This window comes from Oncorhynchus mykiss, chromosome 5 (assembly GCF_057628025.1).
Source record: "Oncorhynchus mykiss isolate SJ-2025 chromosome 5, ASM5762802v1, whole genome shotgun sequence".
Lineage (NCBI taxonomy): Eukaryota > Metazoa > Chordata > Actinopteri > Salmoniformes > Salmonidae > Oncorhynchus > Oncorhynchus mykiss.
The window spans coordinates 83573806-83589677 of record NC_143026.1 but is presented as its reverse complement, the minus strand read 5'-3'; the positions used below and the strand labels follow the sequence as shown (position 1 = coordinate 83589677).

At 45.0% G+C, this 15872-nt stretch overlaps 1 protein-coding gene across 3 annotated transcripts in view; it reads left to right on the top strand.

The window, feature by feature from the left end:
• igfbp3 (insulin like growth factor binding protein 3) overlaps nucleotides 1-15872 on the top strand; it is a 73066-nt gene that overhangs the window by 34958 nt on the left and 22236 nt on the right. Inside the window, exon 4 of one of the 3 annotated variants that reach the window (XM_090236143.1) lies at nucleotides 11524-11598. The exons of 1 other annotated variant lie outside the window; for it this stretch is intronic. In XM_090236143.1, coding sequence (XP_090092269.1) covers nucleotides 11524-11598 — 75 coding nt within the window. Of the gene's footprint in view, nucleotides 1-3591; nucleotides 6019-11523; nucleotides 11599-15872 lie in introns of those variants that run through there. One more of the 3 variants, XM_090236144.1, reaches the window with a different exon arrangement.

Below are 15872 nucleotides of genomic sequence, written 5' to 3'. Positions count from 1 at the left end.
AGTAATTTAGCTCAGTTACCTGACCTTTCTTGGGAACAGGAACAATGGTGGCCCTCTTGAAGCAAATGGGAACAGCAGACTGGGACAGGGATTGATTGAATATGTCTGTAAACACACCAACCAGCTGGTCTGCGCATGCTCTGAGGACGCGGCTAGGGATGCGAGGGTTAACGCGTTTAAATGTTTTACTCACATGGGCTGCTGTGAAGGAGGGCCCACAGGTTTTGGTAGCGGGTCGTTTCGGTGGCACTGTATTGTCCTCAAAGCGAGCAAAGAAGTTGTTTAGTTTGTCTGGGAGCAAGACGTCGGTGTCCACGATGAGGCTGGTTGTCTTTTTGTAATCTGTGATTCACTGTAGACCCTGCCACATACGTCACGTGTCTGAGCCGTTGAATTGCGACTCTACTTTGTCTCTATACTGACGCTTAGCTTGTTTGATTGCCTTGCGGAGTGAATAGCTACACTGTTTATATTCGGTAAAGTTTCTGGTTGCCTTGCCATGATTAAAAGTAGTGGTTCGCGCTTTCAGTTTTGCGCGAATGCTGCCATCAATCCACGGTTTCTGGTTGGGGAAGGTTTTAACTGTTACCGTGGGTACAACATCACCGATACACTTGCTAATAAACTCGCTCATTACCATACATTACCATAAGAAAAGGGCAACCAGCCAGACAACATTGTAAATATAACCAATATTAGTATTTTCACAGTATATATCTTCCCCTACCATTTGTACTTCAAATACTGTTACAACACCATACACAGCTGATAACATAACATTTGTAATGCCTTTTTGAAACCTTTGTGAGTCTAATGAGTTACTGTTCATTTCTTATTGTTTAAACTCAGCAAAAAAAGAAATGTCAATTTTTCAGGACCCTGTCTTTCAAAGATAATTCGTAAAAATCCAAATAAACAGTTTAAACACTGTTTCCCATGCTTTTTCAATTAATCATAAACAAGTAATGAACATCCACCTGTGGAACAGTCGTTAAGACACTAACAGATTTCCTTCCGGTAGGCAATTAAGGTCACAGTTATAAAAACTTAGGACACTAAACAGGCCTTTCTACTGACTCTGAAAAACATAAAAAGAAAGATGCCCAGGGTCCATGCTCATCTGCGTGAACGTGCATTAGGCATGCTGCAAGGAGGCATGAGGACTGCAGATGTGGCCAGCGCAATAAATTGCAATGTCCGTACTGTGACATGCCTAAGACAGTGCTACAGGGAGACAGGACGGACAGCTGATCATCCTCTCAGTGGCAGACCACATGTAAAAACACCTGCACAGGATCGGTACATATGAACATCACACCTGCGGGACAGGTACAGGATGGCAACAACAACTGCCAGAGTTACACCAGGAACACACAATCCCTCCATCAGTGCTCAGACTGTCCGCAATAGGCTGCCTAGAAGGCCAGCATCCCGGAGTCGCCTCTTCACTGTTGACGTTGATACTGGTGTTTTGCGGGTGCTATTTAATGAAGCTGCCAGTTGAGGACTTGTGAGGCGTCTATTTCTCAAACTAGACACTCTAATGTATTTGTCCTCTTGCTCAGTTGTGCAACGGTGCCTCCCACTCCTCTTTCTATTCTGGTTAGAGCCAGTTTGCTCTGTTCTGTGAAGGGAGTAGAACACAGCGTTGTACTAGATCTTCAGATACTTGGCAATTTCTCACATGGAATGGCCTTCATTTCACAGAACAAGAATAAACTGACGAGTTTCAGAAGAGAGGTCTTTGTTTCTAGTCATTTTGAGCCTGTAATCGAACCCACAAATGCTGATTCTCCAGATACTCAACAAGTCTAAAGAAGGCCAGTTTTAAACTGTGCTAACGTAATTGCAAAAAGATTTTCTAATGATCAATTAGCCTTTTAAAATTATGAACTTGGATTAGCTAACACAACGTGCGATTAGAATACAGGAGTGATGGTTGCTGATAATGGGCCTCTGTACACCTATGTAGATATTCCATAAAAAATCTACTGTATCCAGCTACAATAGTCCTTTACAACATTAACAATGTCTACACTGTACTTCTGATCAATTTGATCTTATTTTAATGGACAAAAAAAACTTCAGCAGACTAGAATAGCAGCTCTGGTTTCCCAGTGTTACGAGATGTCGTCAAGCCAATAGATGGCGCTGCTGTTATGTGTATCTGAGTGTGATATTATATAGTACTAGTGAGCCAAGTTAAGCATGACTTACTATGCACTGAATGGAGCTCTATGCATGCTACAGAGTGATGCTGAAGTAAAGACTTTCTAATCAACATTACCTTGCTCTTGTATTGAAAAAAACAACATATAAAACATGGTGTCAGAAGTCAGAACCAAATAGGTATATCCTTGACGAATCAAAATATCAAAACGACACACGGATAAATGCACAGCAGGAAGGGACGTGCCAACTTGCTAACCAGCTACAAAACGTTATAATAACGACAATGACAACAATGGCTTACCCAGTATTTCCAGTACCAGAGCCTATGGACATGAAGGGCGAAATGTACACCAAATCGACATTTTATCCAGCACAATGGAAAAACTATGAGCTACCGGTGTGGACAAAAAGGATGCAAAAGTCCGCATAGCAACTCTGCTAACCGCGATTAGAAATGAATGTCATCTCTTACAGTGGCATCTTCATATGGCTGAAGCAGAGAGAACTGACCCAGTAAAAATGATAGAAGCGCTAGTGAAACACTTTGAACCATTCAGGAACCTGATCTATGAGAGGTACATGTTGAATGCTTGTCAACAAAGTCAATGTGAAACATCAGAGCAGTACATTTCAAATCTGAGGACTCTAGCCGTGAATTTGGTGCATTACGAGAGGACTAGTCCTTGACAGGCTTGTCATAGGCACTAAAGATTTAGCTGCGCGAGCGCATTCTCAGAGAACCGAACCTCACTCTGAATAAAGCCATTGACGTGTGGTTCAAGTGAACAACACAGATGCAAATCAGGAAAATTGGTAGAGGTGAAACAGAGACTGTACATTATACCTCCCGTGAGCGATGTTCAGAATCAAAACACCAAACATATGGTTGTAAACAGACAGAGTTCACAGGGGATAATAACAAACATAGAATGCCAAACGACTCACCCTGTCATTACTGTGGTTCAGTGCATGCCAAAGCTAAATGCCCAGCACACGGTGTCACCTCTAAAGCATGTGGCAAACTAAACCACTTTGCCAGAGTTTGTAAACAAGCACAACATAAACCTCAATCTATTAGAGAAAGTTAATGAGTCAGATGACCAAACATCAGATGCAATGTGGTACATCTCACAGGTTAATTCTGTGAAAGACAAGGCAAAAAAGTGTTAATTAACCTTAAGCTAGCTCCAGTCAGTGATGAGCCATTGACATATGACCCCCTCCATACAATTAAATGTCAACTAGACATCAACAGTGAATGTCATAAACTATGGGGACTTACAGCGAGTCATGCAAGATGGCAATCCAGTTGTCCTACCCAGCAAAGCTACACTATATGACGGCATGCTGATAAAGCCAACAGGAGAATGCAATCTCAAAGTAGATCATGATGGAAAAATGTTTTATATCAAATTTCAGGTCATGGAGACATCCCAGCTTCCTCTGCTGTCAGCTGACACGTGAAAGACTCAGCCTACTACATGTGAACCACAGCCATGTGTTACATCACATCGACACCCCAAGCACCACATCCACTGAGGTCATCATGACAACTGAGGAGATAATCTCCAAGTACAAGGACGTGTTGGATGGGCTTGGCTGCCTTCCTGGAGAGCTACACCTAGAAGTAGACAATGCAGCTCGGCCTTTGGTATCCGCTACCAAGACGGATACCTATTCCACTGAAGGAAAGGGTCACAAAGGACATACATTCAATGGACAATGCAGACATCATCACGAAAGTCACAGAGCCAACACCGTGGGTCAACAACATGGTTGTCATTGAAAAACCTTACTGAGATCACACCTCCAGATGCCATCAATAGAAGAGATTCTACCAGAGATATCCAACGCAAAGGTATTCTCAGTTCTCAATACCAAATATGGATACTGGAAAGTCGAACTTGATGAAGTGAGCAGCTATCTAACAACTTTCTGGACACCTGTAGGCAGGCATAGATGGCTAAGAATGCAATTTGGAATCAAGCCAGCAGCTGAAGAATATGTGAAGCACTACATGGACTAAAAGGAGTGCATGTGATTGTAGATCACTACTCTATGGATGTGGTGACACACACAAAGAGGCGATGGCAGATCACTACTCTATGGATGTGGTGACACACACAAAGAGGCGATGGCAGATCACTACTCTATGGATGTGGTGACACACACAAAGAGGCGATGGCAGATCACTACTCCATGGATGTGGTGACACAAACAAAGAGGCGATGGCAGATCACTACTCCATGGATGTGGTGACACACACGAAGAGGCGATGGCAGATCACTACTCCATGGATGTGGTGATACACACAAAGAGGCGATGGCAGATCACTACTCCATGGATGTGGTGACACACACGAAGAGGCGATGGCAGATCATGACAGAAACCTCACAGCTCTCCTGCAGAGAGCAAGAGATGTCAACCTAAAGCTGAACAAAAATAAACTCAGGTTAAAGCTACCTAGTGTGACATACATGGGTCATCTTCTCACCACAGAGGGCCTTCACCCTGACCCAGAGAAAAGTCACTACAGCGGCTGTTGGGGTTTGTGAACTATCTTGCTAAATTCATGCCCCGCCTATCTGATGTGTGTGACCCGCTCAGAAGACTGATTAACAAGGACATTGAATGGACATGGCAACCACAGCATGACGCAGCAGTCAAGACTATCAAACAGTTAGTCACACAACACCCAGTGCTCAAATACTACGACCTGAAGGATGAAGTCACACTGCTGTGTGATGTCAGTGGGACAAGTTTGGGCGCAGCCCTTCTACAGAAAGGACAACCTGTTGCATTTGCCTCCAGAACATTGACTCAGACAGAACAAAGATATGCACAAATTGAGAAAGAATGTCTCTCCATTGTTTCTGCATGTGACACGTTGGAACGGCATTTGCATGGCAGAGAGATCATTACAATACACAGCGACCACAAACCACTTGAGAGGATCTTCAAGAAATTCCTACACACAGCACGCAAGCGACTGCAGAGAATGTTGCTAAGGCTACAAAGATACCAACTCCATGTGCAATACAAACAAGGCAAAGAACTACATGTAGCTGACTTCCTCTCCAGAACAGCTCAATCAACCACAGAGCATAGACAAATTCAAACACCAGCCACGGTCTACGCTATGGGTCTAGCCACAGCTGACCTGGAACAGGTGGATCACACCAGTGATGTCAACATCTCAACTAAGACAATGGAGTCAATCAAAGCACACTGTTCCCAAGACCTACTGTTTCAGGCTCTGTACACACAAATCACCAACAGCTGGCCTGGAATCGAACAGGATGTGAGTCACACACTGAAAGATTTCTGGATGCACAAAGAGGAGCTCACCACAGAAAATGGACTGCTAATCAAAGAAAACAGGGTCTTCATCCCTGACATGTTACGCACGGACTTTCTACACAAAATACAGTCTGGCCACTCAGGCATAGAGGCCAGTCTCAGAAAGGCATGTGATGCTGTTTTTTGGCCAAGGATTACGGAGGACGTAAAGATCTTTATCAGCAAATGTGCCATGGACCCATGGAAAGCAATGTTGGCATGGCGGAATACTCCATGACTTAACAGTTCTCCGGTACAGCAACTCATGCCCACACGTACAATCCTACCAACCATGAAAAAACTGCTCAAACCCCAAGTGGTACAAAGTGTAATTCCAAGAAAACAAGCCAAATGGCTGACAGCAAAACATCACTATGACAAACATGCCTGTGACACGCCCAACATCATTCACAAACAGTAAGGGTTCTTCTCCACCCCAACAACTCAGGCCCAACATCATCCACAAACAGTAAGGGTTCTTCTCCACCCCAACAACTCAGGCCCAACATCATTCACAAACAGTAAGGGTTCTTCTCCACCCCAACAACTCAGGCCCAACATCATCCACAAACAGTAAGGGTTCTTCTCCACCACAACAACTCAGGCCCAACATCATCCACAAACAGTAAGGGTTCTTCTCCACCCCAACAACTCAGGCCCAACATCATCCACAAACAGTAAGGGTTCTTCTCCACCCCAACAACTCAGGCCCAACATCATTCACAAACAGTAAGGGTTCTTCTCCACCACAACAACTCAGGCCCAACATCATTCACAAACAGTAAGGGTTCTTCTCCACCACAACAACTCAGGCCCAACATCATCCACAAACAGTAAAGGTTCTTCTCCACCCCAACAACTCAGGCCCAACATCATTCACAAACAGTAAGGGTTCTTCTCCACCACAACAACTCAGGCCCAACATCATCCACAAACAGTAAGGGTTCTTCTCCACCACAACAACTCAGGCCCAACATCATCCACAAACAGTAAGGGTTCTTCTCCACCACAACAACTCAGGCCCAACATCATTCACAAACAGTAAGGGTTCTTCTCCACCACAACAACTCAGGCCCAACATCATTCACAAACAGTAAGGGTTCTTCTCCACCCCCAACAACTCAGGCCCAACATCATCCACAACAGTAAGGGTTCTTCTCCACCCCAACAACTCAGCAAGCACTTGGACACTGGGCATAATATGCACTGATCAACTCAGTGAATGGTTGTATGAAGTACTAGTGAATGGTTCAAAAATACTGCAGAAACAGAAAAGACCGAACAGTGACTGAACAACTCAGGATTCCCCTGAACAATCGCCAAACAAACATGGATGAGGATGACTGGGGACCATGGAACAAACCCGCCATCCCCGCAGGTGGTGAACAACAGGTAGCTAATATGGAAGCAGACATACTCCCTGAAAATATCCCTTTGAGACACACCAGAACCAGGACAAATATCAGGCCGCCTGTGAGATACTCCAGAACCAGGACAAATATCAGGCCGTCTGTGAGACACACCAGAACCAGGACAAATATCAGGCCGTCTGTGAGATACTCCAGAACCAGGACAAATATCAGGCCGTCTGTGAGACACACCAGAACCAGGACAAATATCAGGCCGTCTGTGAGACACACCAGAACCAGGACAAATATCAGGCCGTCTGTGAGATACTCCAGAACCAGGACAAATATCAGGCCGTCTGTGAGATACTCCAGAACCAGGACAAATATCAGGCCGTCTGTGAGACACACCAGAACCAGGACAAATATCAGGCCGCCTGTGAGATACTCCAGAACCAGGACAAATATCAGGCCGTCTGTGAGATACTCCAGAACCAGGACAAATATTAGGCCGTCTGTGAGATACTCCAGAACCAGGACAAATATCAGGCCGTCTGTGAGATACTCCAGAACCAGGACAAATATCAGGCCGTCTGTGAGACACACCAGAACCAGGACAAATATCAGGCCGTCTGTGAGATACTCCAGAACCAGGACAAATATCAGGCCGTCTGTGAGATACTCCAGAACCAGGACAAATATCAGGCCGTCTGTGAGACACACCAGAACCAGGACAAATATCAGGCCGCCTGTGAGATACTCCAGAACCAGGACAAATATCAGGCCGTCTGTGAGATACTCCAGAACCAGGACAAATATCAGGCCGTCTGTGAGACACACCAGAACCAGGACAAATATCAGGCCGTCTGTGAGATACTCCAGAACCAGGACAAATATCAGGCCGTCTGTGAGATACTCCAGAACCAGGACAAATATCAGGCCGTCTGTGAGATACTCCAGAACCAGGACAAATATCAGGACGTCTGTGAGACACACCAGAACCAGGACAAATATCAGGCCGTCTGTGAGATACTCCAGAACCAGGACAAATATCAGGCCGTCTGTGAGATACTCCAGAACCAGGACAAATATCAGGCCGTCTGTGAGATACTCCAGAACCAGGACAAATATCAGGCCGTCTGTGAGACACACCAGAACCAGGACAAATATCAGGCCGTCTGTGAGATACTCCAGAACCAGGACAAATATCAGGCCGTCTGTGAGACACACCAGAACCAGGACAAATATCAGGCCGTCTGTGAGACACACCAGAACCAGGACAAATATCAGGCCGTCTGTGAGATACTCCAGAACCAGGACAAATATCAGGCCGTCTGTGAGATACTCCAGAACCAGGACAAATATCAGGCCGTCTGTGAGACACACCAGAACCAGGACAAATATCAGGCCGCCTGTGAGATACTCCAGAACCAGGACAAATATCAGGCCGTCTGTGAGATACTCCAGAACCAGGACAAATATTAGGCCGTCTGTGAGATACTCCAGAACCAGGACAAATATCAGGCCGTCTGTGAGATACTCCAGAACCAGGACAAATATCAGGCCGTCTGTGAGACACACCAGAACCAGGACAAATATCAGGCCGTCTGTGAGATACTCCAGAACCAGGACAAATATCAGGCCGTCTGTGAGATACTCCAGAACCAGGACAAATATCAGGCCGTCTGTGAGACACACCAGAACCAGGACAAATATCAGGCCGCCTGTGAGATACTCCAGAACCAGGACAAATATCAGGCCGTCTGTGAGACACACCAGAACCAGGACAAATATCAGGCCGTCTGTGAGACACACCAGAACCAGGACAAATATCAGGCCGTCTGTGAGATACTCCAGAACCAGGACAAATATCAGGCCGTCTGTGAGACACACCAGAACCAGGACAAATATCAGGCCGTCTGTGAGACACACCAGAACCAGGACAAATATCAGGCCCTCTGTGAGATACTCCAGGACCAGGGCAAATATCAGGCCGTCTGTGAGACACACCAGAACCAGGACAAATATCAGGCCATCTGTGAGATACTCCAGAACCAGGACAAATATCAGGCCGTCTGTGAGATACTCCAGAACCAGGACAAATATCAGGCCGTCTGTGAGACACACCAGAACCAGGACAAATATCAGGCCGTCTGTGAGATACTCCAGAACCAGGACAAATATCAGGCCGTCTGTGAGATACTCCAGAACCAGGACAAATATCAGGCCGTCTGTGAGATACTCCAGAACCAGGACAAATATCAGGCCGTCTGTGAGATACTCCAGAACCAGGACAAATATCAGGCCGTCTGTGAGACACACCAGAACCAGGACAAATATCAGGCCGTCTGTGAGATACTCCAGAACCAGGACAAATATCAGGCCGTCTGTGAGATACTCCAGAACCAGGACAAATATCAGGCCGTCTGTGAGATACTCCAGAACCAGGACAAATATCAGGCCGTCTGTGAGATACTCCAGAACCAGGACAAATATCAGGCCGTCTGTGAGACACACCAGAACCAGGACAAATATCAGGCCGTCTGTGAGACACACCAGAACCAGGACAAATATCAGGCCGTCTGTGAGACACACCAGAACCAGGACAAATATCAGGCCGTCTGTGAGACACACCAGAACCAGGACAAATATCAGGCCGTCTGTGAGACACTCCAGAACCAGGACAAATATCAGGCCGTCTGTGAGACACACCAGAACCAGGACAAATATCAGGCCATCTGTGAGATACTCCAGAACCAGGACAAATATCAGGCCGTCTGTGAGATACTCCAGAACCAGGACAAATATCAGGCCGTCTGTGAGACACACCAGAACCAGGACAAATATCAGGCCGTCTGTGAGATACTCCAGAACCAGGACAAATATCAGGCCGTCTGTGAGATACTCCAGAACCAGGACAAATATCAGGCCGTCTGTGAGATACTCCAGAACCAGGACAAATATCAGGCCGTCTGTGAGATACTCCAGAACCAGGACAAATATCAGGCCGTCTGTGAGACACACCAGAACCAGGACAAATATCAGGCCGTCTGTGAGATACTCCAGAACCAGGACAAATATCAGGCCGTCTGTGAGATACTCCAGAACCAAGACAAATATCAGGCCGTCTGTGAGATACTCCAGAACCAGGACAAATATCAGGACGTCTGTGAGACACACCAGAACCAGGACAAATATCAGGCCGTCTGTGAGATACTCCAGAACCAGGACAAATATCAGGCCGTCTGTGAGATACTCCAGAACCAGGACAAATATCAGGCCGTCTGTGAGATACTCCAGAACCAGGACAAATATCAGGCCGTCTGTGAGATACTCCAGAGACTAGGTTGTTTAATCAGACTTTTTTGGTATTTTTTTGTATTGACTTTAAAGTTGATGCTTATTGAAGGTACTTGAATAAGAACACAGTTAGTTGTTTTTGTTTTCACTGGCAAGGGTCTAACCCCAGGTCTTCTGTCTATGAGTCGAGGAGTAGTTATCTTCATTTGTTCGGTAAAGGAAGATGTTACGAGATGTCGTCAAGCCAATAGATGGCGCTGCTGTTATGTGTTTCTGAGTGTGATATTATATAGTACTAGTGAGCCAAGTTAAGCATGACTTACTATGCACTGAATGGAGCTCTATGCATGCTACAGAGTGATGCTGAAGTAAAGACTTTCTAATCAACATTACCTTGCTCTTGTATTGAAAAAAACAACATATAAAACACCCTACGGCCCTCCAACTGGCCTTGGTAAATACTATAACAACTCCATGTTCATCCTTCTCAAGCCTCTTTCTCTTCAGATCCCTTTCTCCTCTTTCTCCTCTTTCTCTATTTAGATCTCTCTCTCTCTCTCTCTCTCTCTCTCTCTCTCTCTCTCTCTCTCTCTCTCTCTCAACAACAAGGTGCATTTTTCTCAGCATGACCCCACAGACTTAAAAACTTACTTTAGAATCCCGCAAGCCTGATACACAGAACCCTTCAGAGAGAGATTGAAAACATACATATACATACATACATACATATATACACTCACACACTCACACACTCACTCACACACACAAATGTTTGCTTTACTTGTGATGACCAAACAATTGTTTTCCATTCAAAATCGTATTTCCCCTAACCCCTAACGCTAACCTAACCCTAAACCTAACCCTAACCACTAAGCCTAAAAAAGCAATTTTCCTTGTGGGGACCAGCGAAATGTCCCCAGGACTTCTGGTCCCCACAGGGATAGTGAAACCAAACCACACACACATTCTTGCCCGGGGATGTGATGTTTGAGTTCTGCTGAGGCATGACCTGCACACGATTTTAATAATCATCCAAGTTGAGAAAGGAGAGCGAGAGAGAGAGAGAAATTGAGGTTAGCATTGGGGCACACACACAAGCACACACAGTCTGGCAGGTGGCTGTGGAAGACAGGTGTTATTATTACATTATCTCTGGCTGGCCTGAGTTCCTCCTTCGTTTGCGGGTGTATTGTCCAAACTGCTCCTTTTTGCTCTTCGCCTGGCTGTCAGTGGCAGCTCAACAATCCCCAACCCGTTCTCTCTATCGACCTCAACACGCAATCTACTCATACGCGCAAACACTCACATTCAGACTCATACATACACGCTGTCTCTCTCTCCCCTTACCTTCTTTTTTTTGTCACAGAAAATGACAGTTTTCGTGGTATTGCTTTGTGCACTGACTTTACTGAACTCTGGAGAAAAGGAACATTGTCGCTGGGTGAGTACATCTGACAATGTGCTCTCCCGTCCATTAGACATTTTGTCTGCAGGAACTCGCTCTTTTTCACTCGGTCCGCTCATCCAAGTATTTGTGGCATGATGTGAACAGTACGAATTTGTGTCACTACCAAAGTCTAATGGTTTTAAATGACTGTTTTGTATTGTCTGGAAACTCACTTGTAGAATTCGCTTGCATTAGGTCTCTTAAAAAAGAGAAGCCGTGTAAGGTTATTAAACAGAGGTGCCTAGTTCTTCTTCTTTTGTTGATATCAGGTAACGTGCAACCTAACCCTGGCAATGCAATGTCTCCAAACCCCCTCTGATTTTAAATCAAGATCTGGTTTTGGTATTTTTCATTTAAATGTACGCAGTTGTCAAAAATTGATGGGGTTAGGATTTGGGCTAAATCAACTGATGCTGATGTAATTGTGCTTTCTGAAACCTGGCTCAGCAAGTCTGTTTTTGATAAGGATATTTGTATAAGTGGTTACAATGTTTATCGCACTGATCGGGTTAAGAAAGGTGGGGTTGTGGCTATATATGTAAAATCTAAATTCCATGTAAGTGTGACAAAGTCTGAAACTATTTGTAAACAGTTGGAATTTCTTGCTTTGAATATTGAGGTTTCAAAGGGCCTCTCTATAATTGTGATTGGCTGTTATAGACCCCCCTCTGCCCTGTATAACTGTGATTGGCTGTTATAGACCCCCCTCTGCTCTCTATAACTGTGATTGGCTGTTATAGACCCCCCTCTGCTCTCTATAACTGTGATTGGCTGTTAAAGACCCCCCTCTGCTCTCTATAACTGTGATTGGCTGTTATAGACCCCCCTCTGCTCTCTATAACTGTGATTGGCTGTTATAGACCCCCCTCTGCTCTCTATAACTGTGATTGGCTGTTAAAGACCCCCCTCTGCTCTCTATAACTGTGATTGGCTGTTATAGACCCCCATCTGCTCTCTATAACTGTGATTGGCTGTTATAGACCCCCCTCTGCTCTCTATAACTGTGATTGGCTGTTAAAGACCCCCCCTGCTCTCTATAACTGTGATTGGCTGTTATAGACCCCCCTCTGCTCTCTATAACTGTGATTGGCTGTTATAGACCCCTCTCTGCTCTCTATAACTGTGATTGGCTGTTATAGACCCCCTCTGCTCTCTATAACTGTGATTGGCTGTTAAAGACCACCCTCTGCTCTCGGTGATGCATTTTCTTCATTGACACACCTTATGTCTAAACTTCTTTACAGTGAAATGATCTTGATTGGTGATCTCAACTGGTGTTGGTTAAAGCCGGTGTCTGATGATTTAAAAATGTTTTGTAATTCTATGAATCTTACCCAGTTGATTAACTCACCCACTCGCCCAAATCTTAAATGCCCAGATAAATCTCCCCTGATTGATTTGATATTGACAAATGTTCCAAGGAAATATTCTGCAGTTGGTGATTTTTGTAATGATTTAAGTGACCATTGTGCTGTTGTTGCTGTTAGAAATACTAAGGTTCCTAAGACAAACCCACGTTTTATTCGTAAGAGAAATTTGAAGTGTTTTAATGAGCAGGCTTTCTTTCATAATTTGTTTTATTTTGACTGGAGCAGATTGATTTTATCCCTGATGTGGAAACTGCCTGGAAATTCTTTCATGATGGTTTTTCCCAAATAGTAAACAAACATTCCCCATTCCGCAGGTTCAGGGTTAAAGGGCGGGATAATCCATGGTTTTCTTCTGAGCTGTCTTGTATTATTCACCGTAATCTAGCCTGGGCTAAAGCAAGGAAATCATGTTCTGATGCTGATTGGCTTATTTTTAGGCAGTTACGAAACAAGTGCTATTTTCTTCTCAGGAAGGCCAAGTCTGAATATTTTATGTCTGTTACCATTGATAACCTGAATGACCCTAGAAAGTTTTGGAAGGCTATTAAGTCTATGTCTGGTAACAGTAATGTTAATGAATTACCGTCATGTGTTTTGAAGGACTCTGTTGCTGTATATGACAAACCTGAAATTCTGAATTGTTTCAATGAGCCCTTTGTATCATCTGGTAGGCTGTTTGATTCAGTGTCCTCTGTCTCTGTTCAACCCTGTGTGGATGAACCAGTGAGAGCTGGTCAAACTTTTAGCTTTTTGCCATTCTCAGTGCAGGTGGTACATACAGCCCTGAAACCCTTAGATCAGAGAAATCCTGCAGGTCCTGATCTTTTGGATCCCTGCTTTTTAAATCTGGCAGCTGATTTCATAGCTGAACCACTTACATATCTGTTCAATCTAACCCTGGGATATAATGAAATTCCCAAAATCTGGAAATCAGCATTTGTCCTACCACTTTTTAAAGGGGGAGATCCAACTCTTTTAAATAATTATAGGCCAATCTCAAAGCTGTCACCCCTGGTGAAAATACTTGAAACCCTTGTAAGTGAACAGCTAAAATAGTTTTTATTTACTAACTATATTTTATCAATGTACCAGCCGGGCTTCAGGAAGAAGCATAGCACAATTACAGCAGCCATGAAGGTTTTAAATGATATCACTGAAGCCATTGAGAAAAAACAGTACTGTGTCTTACTTTTTATTGATCTCTCTAAGGCTTTTGATACAGTTGATCATGCTACACTAAGGCAGAGATTGTCGAGTGTAGGTCTTTCGGAGCATGCAGTTGCATGGTTTGCTAACTATCTGTCTGATAGAACTCAGTGCACTCAATTTGATGGGCTTAAGTCTGTTAAATTGTCTGTCTTGAATGGTGTGCCCCAAGGCTATGGACTTGGTCCTCTCTTATTCACTATTTATATAAATGATTTAGACAAAAATTTCCAAAATGCACAACTTCATTTTTATGCTGATGATACTGTTATTTACCGCTGTGCCTCGTCTCTTACAAATGCTTTCCAGAACATGTAAACTGCTTTTTATTTATTTTACATTTTGTTATTCTCTTGTGAATTCAATGGTTTTTACTAGATTACTTGCAGTTTTTCATGTTGTCTAAATGAGCCCTTCCTGGTTAAATAATGTCCTCTTTCCCCTCTCTGTCTTCTTTCCCCTCTCTGTCTTCTTTCCCCTCTCTGTCCTCTTCCCCCTCTCTGTCCTCTTCCCCTATCTGTCCTCTTCCCCCTCTCTGTCCTCTCGGCCCTCTCTGTCCTCTTTCCCCTCTCTGTCTTCTTTCCCTGATCTATCTTCTTTCCCCTCTCTGTCCTCTTTCCCCTCGCTGTCCTCTTTCCCCTCTCTGTCTGATTTCCCCTCTCTGTCTTCTTTCCCCTCTCTGTCCTCTTTCCCCTCTATGTCCTCTTTCCCATCTCTGTCTTCTTTCCGCTCTCTGTCCTCTTTCCCCTCTCTGTCCTCTTTCCCCTCTCTGTCCTCTTTCCCCTCTCTGTCCTCTTTCCCCTCTCTGTCCTCTTTCCCCTCTCTATCCTCTTTCCCCTCTCTGTCCTCTTCCCCCTCTCTGTCCTCTTCCCCCTCTCTGTCCTCTCGCCCCTCTCTGTCCTCTTTCCCCTCTCTGTCTTATTTTCCCCTCTGTCTTATTTCACCTCTCTGTCCTCTTTCCCCTCTCTGTCTCCTTTCCTCTCTCTGTCTTCATTCCCCTCTCTGTCCTCTTTCCCCTCTCTGTCCTCTTTCCCCTCTCTGTTCTCTTTCCCCTCTCTGTCCTCTTTCCCCTCTCTGTCTTCATTCCCCTCTCTGTTCTCTTTCCCCTCTCTGTCCTCATCCCCCTCTCTGTCCTCTCTCCCCTCTCTGTTCTCATTCCCCCCTCTGTCCTCTTTCCCCTCTCTGTTGTCTTCCCCCTCTCTGTATTCTTTCCCCTCTCTGTCTTCTTTCCCGTCTCTGTCCTCTTCCCCCTCTCTGTCCTCTTCCCCCTCTCTGTCCTCTTCCCCCTCTCTGTCCTCTCGCCCCTCTCTGTCCTCTTTCCCCTCTCTGTCTTCTTTCCCCGATCTGTCTTCTTTCCCCTCTCTGTCCTCTTTCCCCTCGCTGTCCTCTTTCCCCGATCTGTCTTCTTTCCCCTCTCTGTCCTCTTTCCCCTCTCTGTCTTATTTTCCCCTCTCTGTCTTCTTTCCCCTCTCTGTCCTCTTTCCCCTCTCTGTCCCCTTTCCTTTCTCTGTCCTCTTTCCCCTCTCTGTCCTCTTTCCCCTCTCTGTCCTCTTTCCCCCCTCTGTCTTCTTTCCCCTCTCTGTCCTCTTTCCCCTCTCTGTCCCCTTTCCTCTCTCTGTCTTCATTCCCCTATCTGATCTCTTTCCCTTCTCTGTCCTCATCCCACTCTCTGTCCTCTCTCCCCTCTCTGTT